The 18,352-nt window shown below is 39.3% G+C and overlaps 1 protein-coding gene across 1 annotated transcript; it reads right to left on the bottom strand.

The window, feature by feature from the left end:
• Positions 1–4,405: 4,405 nt before the first annotated feature.
• On the bottom strand, positions 4,406–16,771 carry LOC103440848 (transmembrane 9 superfamily member 8-like). Its single transcript, XM_070827211.1, has 7 exons — positions 16,585–16,771; positions 7,003–7,167; positions 6,805–6,914; positions 6,438–6,546; positions 6,236–6,348; positions 5,974–6,124; positions 4,406–5,761 (listed from the first exon to the last, which is right to left on the bottom strand). Exons 1-7 carry the CDS (start codon positions 16,696–16,698, stop codon positions 4,619–4,621), a joined length of 1,905 nt encoding a protein of 634 aa, XP_070683312.1. The 5' UTR covers positions 16,699–16,771; the 3' UTR covers positions 4,406–4,618.
• Positions 16,772–18,352: the final 1,581 nt, after the last annotated feature.

Here is an 18,352-nt window from a genome sequence, read left to right on the forward strand (position 1 = left end):
AGCAAGTACTCAACTTATTGAAAATGTCACATTCGTTAAGCCTCATTGAAATTTTTGTTAGATTAACTAAGGCATACTTTGTCTCTAACATCAATAAGAATATCATGAAAGCATGGCCTCCACTAATTAATGGTCACTACCACCCCTTTTAGGCCATAACCTCCAAACCCTGCATACAACCACAAACTTCACCCTACAACTCAAGCTACCAAAATCGAGAAGAAGGTCATGGAGGTTGCTGAAATGGTATGAACTGTCATGATGCAGCTGCCACCATCTTCACCGCCCACAAAGAAGAACTCGAAACTTTACTAGCTAGAGATCGACAAATGAGGAATTCACATGAGCATAAACAAGCTCATTGAAACCCTATATGAATTCTTAACCCTCTTCCTTGTTAGAAGATTTCCCAGTCTTCATTTTTTTCATTTAATTCGTGAATTTGTTTATTTTTTTTATTTTTTTTTCATTTTCATGTCTTTTTTTTATGATTTTTTTTGTTTGTTATTATTTTAGTGTCCAAGTAAGCAAATAAGTGGAACCTATTATTGCCACATGTACATTTAACGGAAAAGTTAACTGTGACTTAATGGATGCGACATTGTCAATAGGTTGAGTACTTGTTTGGAGTGTTTAAAAAGGTTTATACCAATTTGGAATGGTACTTAATCCTTTTATTCTAATGTATTCAATTTAATGACAAAATATAAATGTATATTATATATTATCATGTTAATCGTGCTTCGCAATTTGACACTTATGCTGATGTGTTAAAGAAATATGTTCTTATCACAAACCTGACTCGAGAAGGCACAACTAAAACCCTTAAGTTTTTCAAGCAAAATCATATCTTGTTATCGTCCTCATTTGGTGGCTTGACTTAGATTGAACTATTTTAGATTTAATCTAGTATCAACACTTATGTTTAGTGAACTTGTATACGCTAAGACAAGATTTTTCAAATTGGACAATGATCCAATATATTATTATGTCTTACAAGTCTCATCTGTAATTGTGTGACTCAAAAGGATTGGTTTAGGGTTGGCGGAGTTCTTGAAGGCCCAATTGCCTGTTGTTGGTGGTTCTGCCCGTCCCCAGATTGTCGGGTGCCCCCGCCCCCAGGACACATCAAGGTGAACGTAGACGGTTCTTGGAATGAGATTTCTAATCGTAGTGGTGTAGGCATCATTGCGAGGAATTTCCATGGTGATTTTGTTGCTGCGCGGGTTGCTCGTTTCGAGAGTGTGTTTCTCCCCGGCTCATATTGAGGCTTTGGCGGTGAGGGAAGGTCTGTCGTTGTGTGTGTTCCTTGTTGAAAGGGGCTATCAAAATTTCATTTTAGAAAGTGATACCCTCCATATCGTGACGGCTTTATGTAAGCCTTCGGTTAATAGGTTCTTCATCGGTCCTGCTATCGAGGATGCTAAAGCTATTTTTGTCTTCGATCGCTGGAGGTTCTTCTACCCATGTTCGACGACAGGCTAATGAAATGGCCTACCAACTCACTAAGCTTGCCCTTCATTGTGAGGTTCTCCGGTCTTAGTTCGAGGAACCTCTAGATGTGTTAACTGATCATTTTGTGTTGGATTGTAATGGTTGATAGTTATTGAGAGGGGCTGTTTCTTGCTCCCCTCCCTCAGATGTAATGGTTGTTATCAGCCTTCTTTTGATCTAATGAAATGCTCTATCGTTGCTCTTCATAAAAAATAAAAACAACTCTAATTATATAAAGAGCTTGTTTTGAATTGTTTTTAAAATGATTAAAAACGTTTCTAGTAAAAATGATTTCGAACCAATCTTTAATAAAAATGAAGTGAATACTAAAAAAACACTTTTAAGTATTTTCTAAAAAAAAAACACCAATTATGTGTCAGCACTTGAAGTGCTTCAAAAACCTAAAAATATTTTTTCTAAAAACGTTTCAATAATTTTAAAAGTACTTTCAAAAGAGTCTGAAGTCTTTACCATAAAGCAAATGATTTTGCCATGACTCAAGAAGAAAAAGTAGAGATAGAAAAGAACACCGACGGCTACAGGCTACAACACTATGTTTTCGGTAGGTGATGTGTCGAAAGTTTGGACCCGGCTTCTCTGCCCTCTCACTTCCCATGCACTCCCATCCCTTCCTATTATGTGCGGTCACGGTTAAGCCACGTCAACATTTTATATTGATTTTTTTTATTGAGATAATAAGACAAAAATCAATAGTAATATAAAATGTTGACGTGGTTTAACCGTGACCACACAAATAGGAGGGGATGAAAGTGTATGGGAAGTGGGAGGGTAGAGAAGCCAGGTCCCGAAAGTTTTGTTTTGCTGCCAACCTAGGAACTAGGGTTAGACCCTTGATTTAGAGGTGGACAAACCGCCCTTGATATAGCGTGGAATATTCTCGACGCAAACACAGTGAATAATGTCTTCCTCTTTAACACAATAGGTCTTTAATTTTAACTTTCATTCCATTAGTTTAGATGAATTAGTTTACGTTATCCAATCACTTGTAAAAGAAAAAATATTGGTCAAGTTAGGATTATGGTGCGCGAATACGAGAGTGGAGGGTTCTGCAATTCGTAAAAACTCAAAATTTCTCAATTTGAGAGCAGAATGGATTCAAAAATTAAAAAAGTATAAAACTAATTAAAAAATGTCCACTTCTTATCTGTTAACATGAGCATTAGCAACCCAACCCAATTGAGTCTCCTAGTATTTTTTGTTGAAAGGTACAATTTATTCAATCAATTATAATTGATAAGTTTATATCCTCAGCAAGAATGTTGAAAAGAAAATCGGGACCTATACAATCTCATATAAAGGTTCGCCCTACAAATTGAATGAAAGTTGCCATGTATGGTCTCCTAGTTGACTGCCGTATAATTACCATGTATAGTCTCTTGTATATTACATGTATTTGCCTTCATAACGGATTAGAATAATACACAAAAATTCTCAAAATTTTGACATGGTAACAGAGTGGGTTTTCAAATCTGTTGTCAAATTATTGGGTTTACTTATAAACATTACCAATGTAGCTCCACGTCTAACCCACTCCAAAGTGGTCCTACGTGAGGGGCGTGTTGAATAAAGTAAAAGGTTTCACATCGGCTATCTTACCAAAAAAATCACAACTTATATCAAATGTTTCCACTTCTAATTGTATTGAGACCTTTTGCATAGAAACATCACACCTATTGGTTGCACAGGTGATTAAGTAAAGATAGTATCGATGCTATTAGTAGTGTACCATGACCATCTCTCTGAAACTTTGACATTATCGTACCATGCTTCATAGGATTGGTTTTTCAATGGTTTATAAGCTTCACAATTGTCAATTTGTTCTCTAATCCCCTCCTCCCCGAGTCAAGGAGGTTCTTGTTCTTTGAATGGAGAAGGCATCCGCTTGAACAAAAGGAGAGGAAGGATAAGCATCGTTTGCATGTCCAATATCCTTTCGGAGTAATGACTTGAAGTGGACATGCATCATCTTCATCTACTTGTACCAAAACAAGCAAAAAAAACCCACAGAAAATCAATCTCACAACACAACTCGATGGATGGACAAAGAAAGAGAGAGTGAGAGAGACCCAACTTGGTTTCCTTCCTTTTTATGATTTTCACCACCTCATAAATATAGTTATATTTTGAAGTTGAAGTTTCTGGTTGTGGTTTCTTTGTGGTAACCCTACATAGCTACTTGCAATGTGGGGCTCGATATTGGAATTTGAAATAAGTTGTAAATAGCATATATATATGAAATAAGTTGTAAACTCGGTCGATATCTAAGTTTGAATTCTCATAAAAAGGGGTGGGCAGAAAAACCGTTCAACCAAACCAACCACCAAACCAAACGGTAAATATCAATTAATGATAAAAAGTACATATTTTATGAACATTTAATTTGTTGGAAGCGTTCCAATTGAACCTTACCGACTTAGGTTTAAATCACATGATTATGACTCATAAGCGTAATACCATTTCAATTTACCTAAGAAATTCCGCACAAAACAAATTAAAACGACTCAAAACCCACATGAGCATATGATACGACGAGACATGATTAACACAACTTTTCTCCTTTTTCAACGAGTACTATGAAGTATTCTATTATTGCAAGTCAATTTATAAATTCTGACTTTTGTTAAATTCCAAGATTATTTCCCTCATTCAAATATAACATTGTAGTAAATATGATTTCCAGTCCTTTCTATTTCATTGGTCCACCTCATAGTACCTCAAAAACTTATATTCTCTGGACCTTGACCAGATCTCTTTCTTTCTCTTAGACGATCTGGATTTTGGAGCTTTAATTCTGAGAGAATCTCAAGCTGATTAACTTTAATCCGACTGCGCTGTGGGCATTTTATATAATAGTTCGAAAAAATTAAACTGAAAATCACAATAGGGGACGTCGATAAACTCATCAGCTGAAGAATATCAATCATAAATATGCAATCACATGTTTCAATGCTCTTGATTATCCACTTCTTGAGTGATTTTTTGGTGTGACAATTACAAATTCGCATAAGCTGTAACTACGAGTTTATTTATTGGTTTTACATACTAGATTTATGACGTGATCTGAATGATCAGCAATGTGGTCCAACAAAGTGAAGAATTTGGATTACGATGAGTAGATGAGCCTCGTGAACCAAAAGCAAGCGTAGAAGCCGATTGTTCCGGTGACAACAAAGAATGCATAAGAAGCAATGAGCATGCACCCGAAGTATAAGAGGACCGAGACCAGCTTTGTGATTTCGAGCTTTGTGAAGAAGTAGAATGTGGCGTAGAGGAAGACGTACAGAGCCGATGAGCCGGATGTGAGGTATGATCTCCACCACCACAAGTAATCCTCGCTGCACAACTGGAAGTAGCAGAGGACGATGGTGATCTCGGCGCATGTGATGATGAGGATGATGAAGACCAAGAAGAGGAAACTTAACATGTAGTAGAACTGGTTCAGCCATATCGAAGGGAGGATGAAGTATAGTTCGACGAAAACTGCTCCGAATGGGAGGATCCCTCCGATTAGAATTGAGAAAACTGGGTTCATGTACCAGGCCTGTTCTGGGATCTGTCTTGGGACTTTGTTTGTCTTTACTGGATCCTCAAGTGCTGGCTTCCTGAACCCAACATAGCCTCCCACAAATACGAGTGGGACTGAGATTCCGAACCAAAAAAAGACCAGGGTCAACATTGTGCCAATTGTCACAGCTCCAGATGAGTTCTGGCCCCAAATCACAGTGTACAAGACAATGACAATGGCAGAGATAATTGCTGGGAACATGACTGCAGTCCTGAATGCGATTTTCATCCATTCTGTACCCTGAAACGTCTTGTACAAGCGAACTGAGGCATAACCGGCGAAAAGTCCCATGAAGACAAAAGGAAAGAGCATTGTGGTCATAAGACCGCCCCGGTTAGATGGCGAGAGGAAGCCTAGGACAGCAAATATCATTGTCACCAGTATCATTCCAAACAATTGAACACCAGTTCCAACATACACACAGAGCAATTCAGAATTATTTGGAGCCCTGAAGACATCCCCGTGGATAAGTTTCCATCCTGGTTCTTCTTGCGCTTCTTCCTGGGTCTCAAGTTCATTATACTTGGAGATATCACGGTAGAGTGTTCTTAGCATAATCATCGCTACCATACCCGAAAGGAAGAAGACAACCATCCATGAGTTGACAATTGAAAACCAACGGATTTGGTTACTCATCCGTAGATAAGCATCCCATCTAGAAGCCGACTTCACATCACTCTCCTAAACAGGTAGACATGAAAAGAAGTATCTTATCACAAATGACAAAGTATGTTCAACACCATTACATCAGAAATATTAGGGCAATAGACATACGATAGTAGTTCATGACACAAATAAATGATGCTGTAATAAGTATAGAGTAGACAGTAAATTATGAGTTATAATTCTCCTACGAGAAAATACCAAGTAAAATTTTAAATTACGGAGCTTACCTGGAATTCAACATCATAGGTAAATACGATTTCTTGCTTCTCGGCAACCTCTTGAGGAGAGTTAGAATTAACAACAGTATGTTTCGAATGGGGGTTACAGTTAGTAAAACGAGTCCTATCATTCCATTTCCCTTCATACTCATGTTTAACACTGTGGACATTCAACAGTCAAACAAACCATATTACCAACTGATAATTTAGAAAGAAGATTCAGCAAGAAGGAAACATGCAGGAGAAAAGGAACGCCCTGAAAAATACTGACCTGAATGGTTTAACCTCAAATCCCACAATTCTTGCTGTTCCAGTTCGCGGATCTTTATGGTACTTTACAGTAAATGCCAGATGGTTGTGGATGAAGTATTCCTCTTCTTTGCTCTGAGCACAATAACATACTGTAAGAACGAGAAAAACATAACCATCCCTGCATAAGAAAGGTATTTGGTGCCAACAAATAATGGACATACCCCAGCATAATGGCCTTTGAACCCAATGTGGAATCCAAGCTGATAAACAGTACGAGTTTTTTGCTGTAGCCTTTGAATGGGAACGACTAGAGGTACATTATCAAGGATCCTGTCATAGAAAAAAAGGAATCTTAATGAAACACTCATGGTAGTGTTCACTTTTAACCTTAAGAACATTTGTACCCTGAAAAGTCATTGCTGGTACTATTTACTTACACCTTTATTTTGTCTTTGTGATTAAAACTAAAGTTTTTAAGGACTTTTCGTTAGTTTTGCTTAGAAAAAAAAAGGTCTTAATAAGAGATGCGACTTCGTTTTAGTTCCTCTAATGTACTAGGATAAATCATTTGAAGTGTCGGAAAAATACATGTTCACTCGATACTCGTCATCTATCATCTCCTTAAACTCGTTTACGATTTTGGCATTAGGCATAATCCGGCTGACAATTTTGCACATCTGAGACTCCCGCATACTAAACTGCACAAGTCCGATTGTAAGTTTATGAACATAGGAGAAACAAGTAGGCTTAGGGTTCTTAGAGTTGTACAAATGCAATAACACTAACCACATAGGGGGAGCTCTCGATCCTGTCACCACGGAGCACTTCCCCAAGATTCTCTATACTGTCGACGATTCTCTCAGGTTGGCAGTAAGGGAGAGAGTAATATGAGTAAGGAAGCTGAGTCTTTGTGGAAGTCAGTGCGTTCACTTTAACCTTCAAACGATCTCCCTGCAATAATTCAAATTCCGCGAGGCAAAGCACTTTGCTTCTCAGTCAAGTGAAGTAAAACAACGACGGAATTTCAAATCTAATTTACAAGAAGTAATTCAAATTCCACAGACAGCATTTGTAATCCAGTGAAACTAAATGACGATCTTCTTAGAGTACTTGCTTAGGAGTTAGGGCATATACGGATCGATGTCGGACCAACCAAGAACTGATGCGCCGCGAATTACACTCACTATATTTGAACAAAGGTCAACTAACCCTAATTCGCCGATCATTTCAATAGCAAAGTAGCAACCAATCGAATTCACGATAACCTACTCTCCAATCCTTCTATTTTCCTCCATTTTCTCGGCAACCAAACAGACGAAACCTAACACTAGGTCACAAACAGTGGAGAAGCTACACAGGAGCAAGGAGGGGCGCCCCTCCTCTCGCCGGAAATCGTCGGTTCTAGTTGTGCTGCACGGCGCTGCGCTGCTGGTGCTGCTGCACGTTATAATTTTTTTTAGAAGATACCCAGGCCAAACGACGTGGTTTGGGCTTGGGATTTAAAAAAAGTGCTAAACAAAACGGCGCGGTTTGTGGGAGGGTGCGATCCCAATCAGAGATTCATACGTGGGATTGGACGGATTAGGATTCTTTATGTGGGGTCTTTAGAATCAATCAATTATGTCCGTTCATCTACATCGTGCGATTCGAAACTATTTGTAAAAAAATATTTAAAATTAAATATAAATAGTAACTAATGAAAACTGACCGTATGATATACAATGAGCGGACACAATTGATTGATCCTCCAGATCTCCACAAAGATGATTTGGAGAGGATCCTCATCCGGATTGGAAGGACCGCCTGATGAAAATTTTAACACGGAAAGAATTTCATATTGTTTTTTGCATAAACAACTTGTATTATGAATTTATGGATGAACGTAATCAATTTTTTCTTCTAGTCTCATCTAAAAAGAAAACTATAATAAAATAAATATAAAAAATTAACGTAAAATGTTGTACAATACTACAATATTGTTGCAGTTCTATTTAGAATAGGAATGTGATTGTGTAAATTCTAGAGAATATGAGAAAGTATTATATATTCCTATTAGGATTAGATTACCTATTAAATGTTGTAATTATAAAGGGAAATGTATTTACCCTTCCAACTACTATAAATAAAGGCACAATTGGGTGAATCAAACACACACAATTAAATCAATCTCTCTTCTCTCTAAAGTGGCAGGCCTCTCTCTCTCTCCCTAAACCTTAGATCGCTCAATCAAATAGGCCTATAAAACGTTATCAGCACGCTCTTGCCAGAAGCTGAGGAACTGAAACATCGTATGAGGAGGCTATCATCCACCACATTCAAAGGCTAATTCGTTTTCTGCTGCTCAGGTACGCTTAAAATAAAGGAAGATATTTGAAACGACCCATGAAGCATGAAAACATTCCTCATGATGCATGAACCCCCTATGTTTATATTTCCCTTCCAATATATATATATATATATATATTGTATATGTTCATATATTTGTCACTATATATATTTGTTTCATGCATCGCATAATTAAATTGTTATGTGGAATTTGTGATTTAATGTATAAAATTAAATTAGAAGCATATTGGGTTTTTCCTAAAACCTAAAGGGAATTGAAAAAAAAAAAAAAAAGGGAATGGGATTTGGTGCATCGCACCATCCCTGTGCCAAAAAGGAAAACAGGCTTCGGCCTGATTTTGGTTTCTTTGCTGGGCCTGTAGCCCATGGCCTCTCTCGGCCTGCATAAAAAACCTACCAGCCCTCGGCTGGGCGCCTTATGCACACACGGCACACAAAGCCAGCCCTCGGGCTGGGCCTTTTGCGCCACAAAATCAAGGCCCCAGCTTCGCTGGGCTCCCTGCGTGACCAACCCGCAAGCCTTGGGCTTGCCCCCGTGACCCCTTGGACCAAAACACCTAAACCAGCTACGGCTGGGGGTTTTGTCCCTCCCGTGGCCTGCAGCCATACCCTAGGCCCTGTCAGGCCCTGCCGTTTTTACTCAAGGCACCCCGTGCCTTCCCTTACCCACGGCACCCATGCCCAAATAATTTTGGGGCATTTTTCCACCCACAAGCTATTATTTTAGCATTTTAAATAATTTAACCAGTATGTTAATATTATTTTGCTTCTACAATCGACCCTGTATGGCCCGATTTATTGAATTAATTAAAAGTGACCTGCAGTCCACTAATCTGATAATAAATCCAAAATTATTGACCTGAAGATCACTTTTGGACATTAACGATTCAATAATTTATTTTTATACTTTGAACCGTCACATACTTTCGTAGTCTCACACTTGAGTTCCCGAAGCCAACTCAAATCCACTACACTTAGTTAGTATATTGCATTATGTGTTTCTTGCAGGAACCTCTCATTATGAACTAATCGTTCATAAAACTAATTTGAACCTGTAGTTTCAAAATTAGTGCCTTTGAAGCCTGAAGTTTTCATTCAAAACATACCACATGAAACCTGAAGTTTTCATGCATAAATTAAACTAATACATGTCTATGGCTTACCATATGACTAATCACGTTTTTCCATCTGTTTTAGGGACATGTCGAACTTGAACAAGCTCGATTTCTCCGCTCTTGAAGTCTCTGGAAGAAACTATCTGAAATGGGTTCAAGACGTGAAGCTCCATCTCACTGCAAAAGGTATTAGAGCCACCATCGAGACACCTATTGCCGACAAACCTGTCGACGAAGCTCAAAAGGCTACTGCAATGATCTTCATTCGAAGACACATCCATGATGCATTGCAGACTGAGTATCTCGCTGAGGAAGACCCACGCACCCTTTAGCTTGCTTTGGCTGACCGTTTTGATCACCAGAAAGACATATACTTGCCTGAAGCAAGACACGACTGACAGCATCTTCGCTTCCAAGACTTTAAGTCCGTGAATGAATACAACTCTAAAGTTTGTAGAATCCGTTCTTTGTTGAAATTCTGCAAAGTGGAACTAACCGAATCAGATCTCCTGGAGAAGACCTATTCGACCTTCCATGCCACCAATATTGTCCTGCAGCAACAATATAGGGCATAAAAATTCACCAAGTTTTTGGATTTGATCTCTGTTTTACTTCTTGCTGAAAAGCAGAACCAGCTTTTGATGAGGAATCATCAAGCTCGACCCACTGGCTCGAACGCTACGCCTGAAGCGTATGCGACCAATTTTAGCAGCCATAAACAACGAAAGAACCGTCGTGGCCGTGGAAATGGGCGGCAAGCCCAACCACGGGCCCAAGGTCAAAAGAGTGCCACACCTAAGGAAAGAATTGCGACCCAGCAGCGTCCACCACTTGCACCTAAGGTCCCAAACTTCAAGAACAATGGCAAAGCTCCCGTTCATGCCGCTTCTACTGAACTAGATATGTGTTATCACTGTGAATCAAATGATCATTGGTCACGCGTATGCCGAGCTTCCCCTGAGGCTATTGCCAAGTATCATTCCCGTCGTGAGTCTAACTTTGCACATGTGGATCATCCGGACGATGCAACCACATCAATGGAGATATCAGACTTCCAGGAGGCATCAGCACCTATGGAAGACTAAATTAGACATGTTTTAGGACATTAGCCCCTAGTGGCCGAACCCACTAGGAGTGGTCGGCCCCTACCCCCTATTTTGCTAGGTTTATGGTTTAATTTTGAACAATTTTTCTATGTATTTGGAATCATTTGTTTAGTTTTGGTTTGTTTTGAATTATGGATTGTTATTGGAATGGATATTATTTTCTCGAATTGCTTAATTGAATGAATGAACTTATATTTATGCATGTGACCAATTCAATCAATTTATTTCTAGGTATGTATAGTGGGGAAGTTAGTTGTCTGGCAGATAGTGCAACTACGCACACCATTTTGTGTGAACGACACTATTTTACTAACTTCATACCCAAGAAAGCTCATTTGACAACTCTCTCAGGCTCATCCAACCTGATTGAAGGATACGGAAAGGCACGTATCATGTTATTTAATGGTACAATCTTGATCATTAAGGAGGCACTTTATTCTCCACGTTTCGGAAGAACGTTGCTAAGTTTTTAGAGATATTCGAGATAATAAATATCATCTTGAAACCACTGAAGATCATGGTTCTGAATTTCTTTGTATCACTTCATACGAATATGGCCAGAAGCATATTCACGAGAAGTTGGAACGTCTGCCGAGTGGGTTGTACATCACAACCATTCGCAGCATAGAGGCCCACAGTGTGGCTGGCCCTATGCCTGAGTTCTAGGACACTTTGTTGCTTTGGCATGACCGTTTGGGACATCCTGGATGTGACATGATGCGCCGTATCCTCAAATCTTCACACGGGCATAAGTTACATCCACACGTTGGAGTCCCGCCATGCATAACGTGTTCTTTAGGGAAGTTGAATAATCAACCCTCCCATACAAAGATTAATCAAGACCCTCCTAAATTTCTTTAGAGGATTCAAGGGGACATTTGTGAACCTATCCAACCAACCTGCGGACCATTTAGATACTTTATGGTGTTGGTTGATGCATCGACAAGATGGTCACATGTTTGCTTGTTGTCCACACCAATGTCGCGTTTGCTAAACTCCTAGCTCAAATCATTAAGCTAAGGGCTCACCACCATGATTATCCGATTAAGTCGATTCAACTGGATAATGTTGGAGAGTTTACGTCACAGACTTTTGATGATTATTGCATGTCAGTAGGGATTAATGTGGAACATCATGTGCCCCATGTTCACACCCAAAACGGCCTGGCAGAAGCTTTCATAAAGCGCATTCAATTGATAGCTCGGACTTTGGTTATGAGAACCAAACTGCCGGTATCTGTCTGGGGCTATGCAATATTGCACGCATCGATGTTGGTCCGTCTGAGGCCCATCGCTACCCAACCACATTCACCGTTACAGTTGGTCACTGGATACGAGCCTGACGTCTCGCATTTACAGGTGTTTGGGAGCGCCATTTATGTACCGATAGCGCCGCCGCTACATACCAAAATGGGTCCTCAGAGAAAAATGGGAATCTATGTCGGTTATGATTCGCCATCAATTGTTCAATACTTAGAACCCTTGACAGGAGATCTCTTTACCGCACGTTTTGCGGATTGTCACTTTGATGAGATAGTATTCCCGTCATTAGGGGGAGATAAGCATGCTAACGTTCCTGTAGAACGCCGCGAATTGTCGTGGTATGCTCCCACTATGTCTCATTTAAATCCCCGCACTGCCCAATCTGAAACTAAGGTGCGACAAATTATAGATCTTCAGAGCATTGCTCAAAGCATGCCGGATGCTTTTAATGATCTAGCAAAGGTGACAAGATCACATATACCCGCTGCAAACACACCTGCAAGGATAGATGTACCCCGTGTACATCAACAGCCCGTCTGGGAAGGCCGAGCCATCCCTAAAGGTGGGGAGGCCGCACCCTCTACACGGTATGGTACATTGGCAGCTAGCCAATCATCTGCTTCGACCCTGAAGCGTGGCAGACCCCCTGGTTCAAAGGATTCACAACCCTGGAAGAGGAAAATGGCACCAACTAGTGACCCTAGTTTGAATCCGACGACCGTTGACTTATCCGTTCCAACGCATGAGGTTATTCTAGATTACGGTGATGCTTCAAATAGAACATGCCGGCCTCCCGAGAATCGCGAGATTTTGGTCCATTACACAGTATTGGATGAGGTTTGGAATAGGTATGAGATGATAGTCGACGATGTATTCTCGTACTCAGTAGCTACTGACATCATGCATAGCGATGACATTGAACCACGTTCCGTCGATGAATGCCGACGTAGAACCGATTGGTCAAACTGGAAACAAGCAATCCAGGTCGAACTTGATTCACTCACGAAACGTAAAGTGTTTGGACCTGTCGTCCCTACACCACCACGCGTGAAGCCTGTTGGCTACAAGTGGGTTTTCGTGAGGAAGCGTAATGAGAAGAATGAAATAGTACGATACAAAACACGCCTCATAGCGCAAGGCTTCTCTCAACGCCCTGGAATTGATTACGAGGAAACATATTCCCCCGTAATGGACGTTATAACGTTCCGCTACCTTATCAGTTTGGTAGTTTCTGAAAAACTGAATATGCAGCTTATGGACGTGGTAACTGCGTATCTCTATGGGGATCTAGATACGGAAATATACATGAAAGTTCCAGAAAGACTTCCATTGACTGGCTCAAATAATTCTAGACCACGGAACATTCTCTCAATTAGGTTGAGGAGGTCACTCTACGGATTGAAACAATCCAGGCGAATGTGGTATAACCGTCTGAGTGAATATTTGATAAGTCAGGGTTATATGAACAACGAACTATGCTCATGCGTGTTCATAAAGAAGTCACATTCCGGATTTGTAATTGTTGCAGTTTATGTCGATGACATGAACCTCATTGGTACTCCCGAAGAGCTTGAGGAAATTGCTGTAAACTTGAATCGGAATTTGAGATGAAGGATCTTAGGAAAACTCGATATTGCCTCGACCTAGAGATCGAGCATTGTTCAGATCGAATCCTAGTACATCAATCGAACTACACCCAAAAAGTGTTACGTCGCTTTAATGAGGATAAAGCGAAGCCTTCGAGCACACCCATGATCGTTCGGACTCTAGATGCTAATGAGATCCCTTCCGTCCAAAGGAGGATGAGGAAGAGATTTTGGAACCCGAAGTTCCTTACCTAAGTGCAATTGGTGCTTTATTGTACTTGGCTCAGTGCACTAGACTCGACATCTCATTCGTTGTGAATCTATTGGCTAGATATAGCAATGCGCCTACACGCAAGCACTGGAATGGTGTCAAAGGCATTTTCCGCTACCTCAAGGGTACTACGGATTTGGGCTTGTTCTATACCCACAAATCTCCTAATGTTACCGCCCCCTATGGATCTAGGATTGATTCTCGCCTTGTTGGTTACGCAGATACTGGATATCTGTCTGACCCACATAGAGCACGTTCTCAAACGGGTTATGTCTTTACCTTTGGAGACACCGTTATATCTTGAAGGTCTACCAAGCAAACGCTAGTTACGACTTCGTCTAACTATGTTGAGATTCTCGCCCTGCATGAAGCATCGCGTGAATGCTTTTGGCTGAGAGAAGTGATGGGGACATATTCGAAGCACTAGTGGTCTTACATCAGTCGTTGACCTTCCTACGACAATCTTTGAAGACAATGCAACATGTATCGAGCAGTTAAAGAAGGGATACATCAAGGGAGACAACACCAAGCACATAGCGCCGAAGTTTTTTTACTAACACCAGCAGCAGCAGCATCAGAACATTGAAGTCAAGCAAATCCGTTCCCAGGACAACCTGGCCGATCTCTTCACCAAGTCATTGCCAAAATCTACATTTCAGAAGCTCGTCCAAGGAATCGGTATGCGTAAATTATCAAAATTAAATCGCTTGTAGTTCTCTTATTTAATAAGTTATGTCTAACTCAGGGGGAGTATCTAGAAGCATACTCACATGATCTTAATGTACTATTTTTCCCTACGATTAGGAGCATTTTTCCCACTGGGTTTTTGCTACCTAACTAGGTTTTAACGAGGCACCCGTTCTGGGATGATCATACTCCGTTGAGTTCACTACATTCGTCCAGTTTGACGATTGTTTTAGACATTACGCATATTTTCTTACTTTTCTCCTTAGTCTATGGGGTTTTTCCCATTCCTTGGGTTTTACCATAGCGAGGTTTTGTGAGTTTTTACAAATGCATACTTCAAATTAAATTTGAGACTCGCGATGACCCGTTGTGCCGATGACTTCATCAACTATTCTACCTTCTCTGCTGAAGATCCGATGCGATAGTTTGTTGAGTATTTACACACTCAAAAGGGAGTGTTGCAGTTCTATTTAGAATAGGAATGTGATTGTGTAAATCCTAGAGAATATAGGAAAATATTATATATTCCTATTAGGATTAGATTACCTATTAAATGTTGTAATCATAAAGGGAAAGGTATTTACCCTTCCAACTACTATAAATAAAGGCACAATGGGGTGAATCAAACACACCTCACAATTAAATCAATCTATCTTCTCTCTAAAGTGGCCGGCCTCCCTCTCTCTCTCTAAACCTTAGATCGCTCAATCAAATAGGCCTACAACAAATATATCATTTTTATTTAAACCAGGAGAAAATATGAAATTTTATATTTCAATTTTATTCAATTTTAATTTCCTGTGCTAAGTGGCAAAGGTTTTTTATGAAAGTTGATTGTCCTATTTATAAAATGTGGGAGGAAGACTTAGGTTAGAGAATGAATCTTGCCAAAGTCAACTATAACTCTTAAGGATATGAATTAATACTGTAATTCGATTCTGATTGTACTAGAATAGGATGAGATTCTTACTTGTACGTTGTATAAATATAAGCCCAAGGTTCTAAAAAACGCTAGGCGCTAGTCGGGCGGCGGGCTAGTGCCTAGCGCCTAGGCGGCCTAAGCGGATTTAGGTAAATTTCTTGTATATCTTGTAAATAAGTGCATATTGACACCTAAAAAAAAAACTATACTTTTATGGATAATATAATAATGATAAAATGAAAATTAAGTACACTATTTCCATAAGTATTGGATGAACTTGTAGTAAATCCATCATTTGCAAATTAGATACACCATTTTCATAAGTATACCACCATGAAACCAAAAAAGAAAAAAACACACAATTAATAAAAATAAATAATAAAAAAACCTCCTAGGGCAGCCTAGGACCACCTAGCCCGCCAAGCGCCCAGCCCGCCTAGGCCCAACCCGATTTTTCCACCCGATTTGCCCAAAAACGCCTCGGTTGCTAGGCGCCGCCTAGGGCATTTTTTAGAACACTGTATAAGCCTTTGTGTTATGAATAAAATCATTCAGAATATATTTTCTTTATTAGGGGTTAGACGAGTGTCAATTGAAAGATAAATTCTAAGCTGAGTTTTTTTGTGAAGAAATTCAATGGAAGCTAACAATGCATTACAAGATAGTTGTGGTGTCATGCCTAAAGATATATAATTAAGGGATTAAGGGCTAATCACAATGATTTTTTACATGGGTACTATACCATGGTTGATCTTCATGACCTTGAACTTATGGTGACCTCAGATTTTTTTACGTAAGTACTATACCATGTTTTTTTTTATATGGAACCTTGTCAGTAGCAATTGGAACTTGTTTATATTGATAAACTATGAACAACATTGATATAGTCTATTATGTAAAAGGGTTTTGAATGTCGCCCCTCCACCCCCCCCCAATAATTCCTGGTTTCGTCACTGGTCACAATTTCGAAAAGGAACACACATATCACTCATTTAATACACAAACACATACAATACAAACAATCGAAATTAAATGAAATTATGGATTATATTTGTCGGCGATTAAGAGCTGACCTTCAAGAAGTCCTGCGAAGCGACGCCAGGGAGGTAGAAGGAGTGGGCGCCATGGACGAGAAGTAAGAAGATCGCAAAGATTGCCAGGACTGCCGGGGATTTACGAGATGCCATGGCCTCCGGCTGAGAGAGAGAAGAGGAGGCCTGTATAGGTCTGGAAAGGAGGCGAAGGAGGAGTTAGTTTATTGGTTGGTGTTTAATAGTTCGATTCGTATTTACTATTGCGTAGAAATAAAATAAAATTTATATATACTAAAGCCGAATGAAAACAAAAAACATGTATAAAGTATGTTATGTTTACTTTTTGATGGGGCTCAAATCAATAAAAAATAAACAAATTGTTTTCGAAGTAGTGAAAAATATTTAAAAAATCAAAATAAAGTATTTGAGAGTGTTGATGCCAAGAGCTTGATGCCGAATTTCGACTCAGCTTTAGCGTACCGGGTGGAGAAACTTATGCTGTCAAAAACTAATGTTGGAGTCTTCACCGTGGAATTGAAGCCTTGGTTGGACAGTTGTGACATCAAACATCAAATCTTTAATTTTTTTTTAGTATTGATAATAAACATATTACACTAAGAATAAACGGTAAGACAAACACATTAATGCACAAAGAAATAAACCCTCTTCAGATCATTATTAGCAACTGTTATATGTGTTATAATTTTTATCCAATTTAATTTTTCGGATGAGGACTTGGAGAAGCAGCCATGGAACTACTCTCTCTCTTTTTAAAACTTCATTGATAATTCAGCCATTGTTAATCAAATTCAAAAACTGGTGAGGGTCCAAATTTGTTGAATATAGGCTGTCAGTCTAAAGTTATTATAATTTAGTTGCAAATTGAAATACTTATAAATCTGAACAATTTTAGAGATTGTACATAGCTTGAATTTGAAAATTCGGACGGACCCTCTTTCTTTTGTTGTATTGCTAATAGCCTGAAAACTGTCTCAAACCGAGGGTTAGGCCAAAAGGCTTGTGGGTCTCACTCGGCCAAAACCAGGCAATCAGGCTAGTGGGCTAGCCATCTCCAACCAGCCAGCCTGATTTTTTTTGTTATTTTCCATTTGCCCAGCCCACTTTTTTTGGATTTTTTTTTTAATTTCTAATTTTTTCCCTCCACCATTTCTCACATATTTTTCACCATTTCATACTATCTTACCTCATTTTATTTCAATTCTTCACATTCCATACTATAGCCCTTTGGCCCTTGATTGGAGATGGTTTTTTGTCACAGGACTATGTTTGGTCTATGGACCTCTGGCCCCACGGTTGGATATGGTAAGAAATATGGTCATGCATTGTTCATTAAAATATTAATTTCTTGGAAGGCCAGATTGCTAAAACGAGCATTCTGGCCCTTATTCGGTTGGAGATGGCCTAAGCTACTCGTTATGAAGTGACCTTAAATTAGTAGTGGACTATAACTAAAAAAACTCAAAACCCTAATTTAGAATAATTAGGATGTCCATTCTTGATAGGTAAACATGATATCCACATTGGAAAGCTTTGGAATATTCCAATATGGAAAGCAAAATGAAAAAAGAGTTTATCTATTTATAGAATTTAACTGCACAGAAGAATACTTGAAAAGCTTTGGAATATTCCAAGATTGGAACATACACGTGTCAGATTGTTGGAGCTGGACCATCTGGTTTTTATGATTTTTAACAAACTAAATTGCAATAACTCTCAATTTCGTGTGGCTAATATGTCAACGCCGTCCCACATTATTTATTGCCATTGCCACCATTGAGATATGTGG

The sequence above is a fragment of the Malus domestica genome, chromosome 08 (genome assembly GCF_042453785.1).
Source record: "Malus domestica chromosome 08, GDT2T_hap1".
In the NCBI taxonomy this organism is placed as follows: Eukaryota; Viridiplantae; Streptophyta; class Magnoliopsida; order Rosales; family Rosaceae; genus Malus; species Malus domestica.

Coding starts and splice junctions, on each gene's coding strand:
- LOC103440848 (XM_070827211.1), bottom strand. CDS start 16,698: ATGGCATCTCGTAAATCCCCGGCAGTCCTGGCAATCTTTGCGATCTTC. Junction 6,547..6,804: donor GACGAGTATCGAGTGAACAT/GTATTTTTCCGA, acceptor TTTCTATGACAG/GATCCTTGATAATGTACCTC. Junction 6,125..6,235: donor TTTGAGGTTAAACCATTCAG/GTCAGTATTTTT, acceptor GAATGTCCACAG/TGTTAAACATGAGTATGAAG.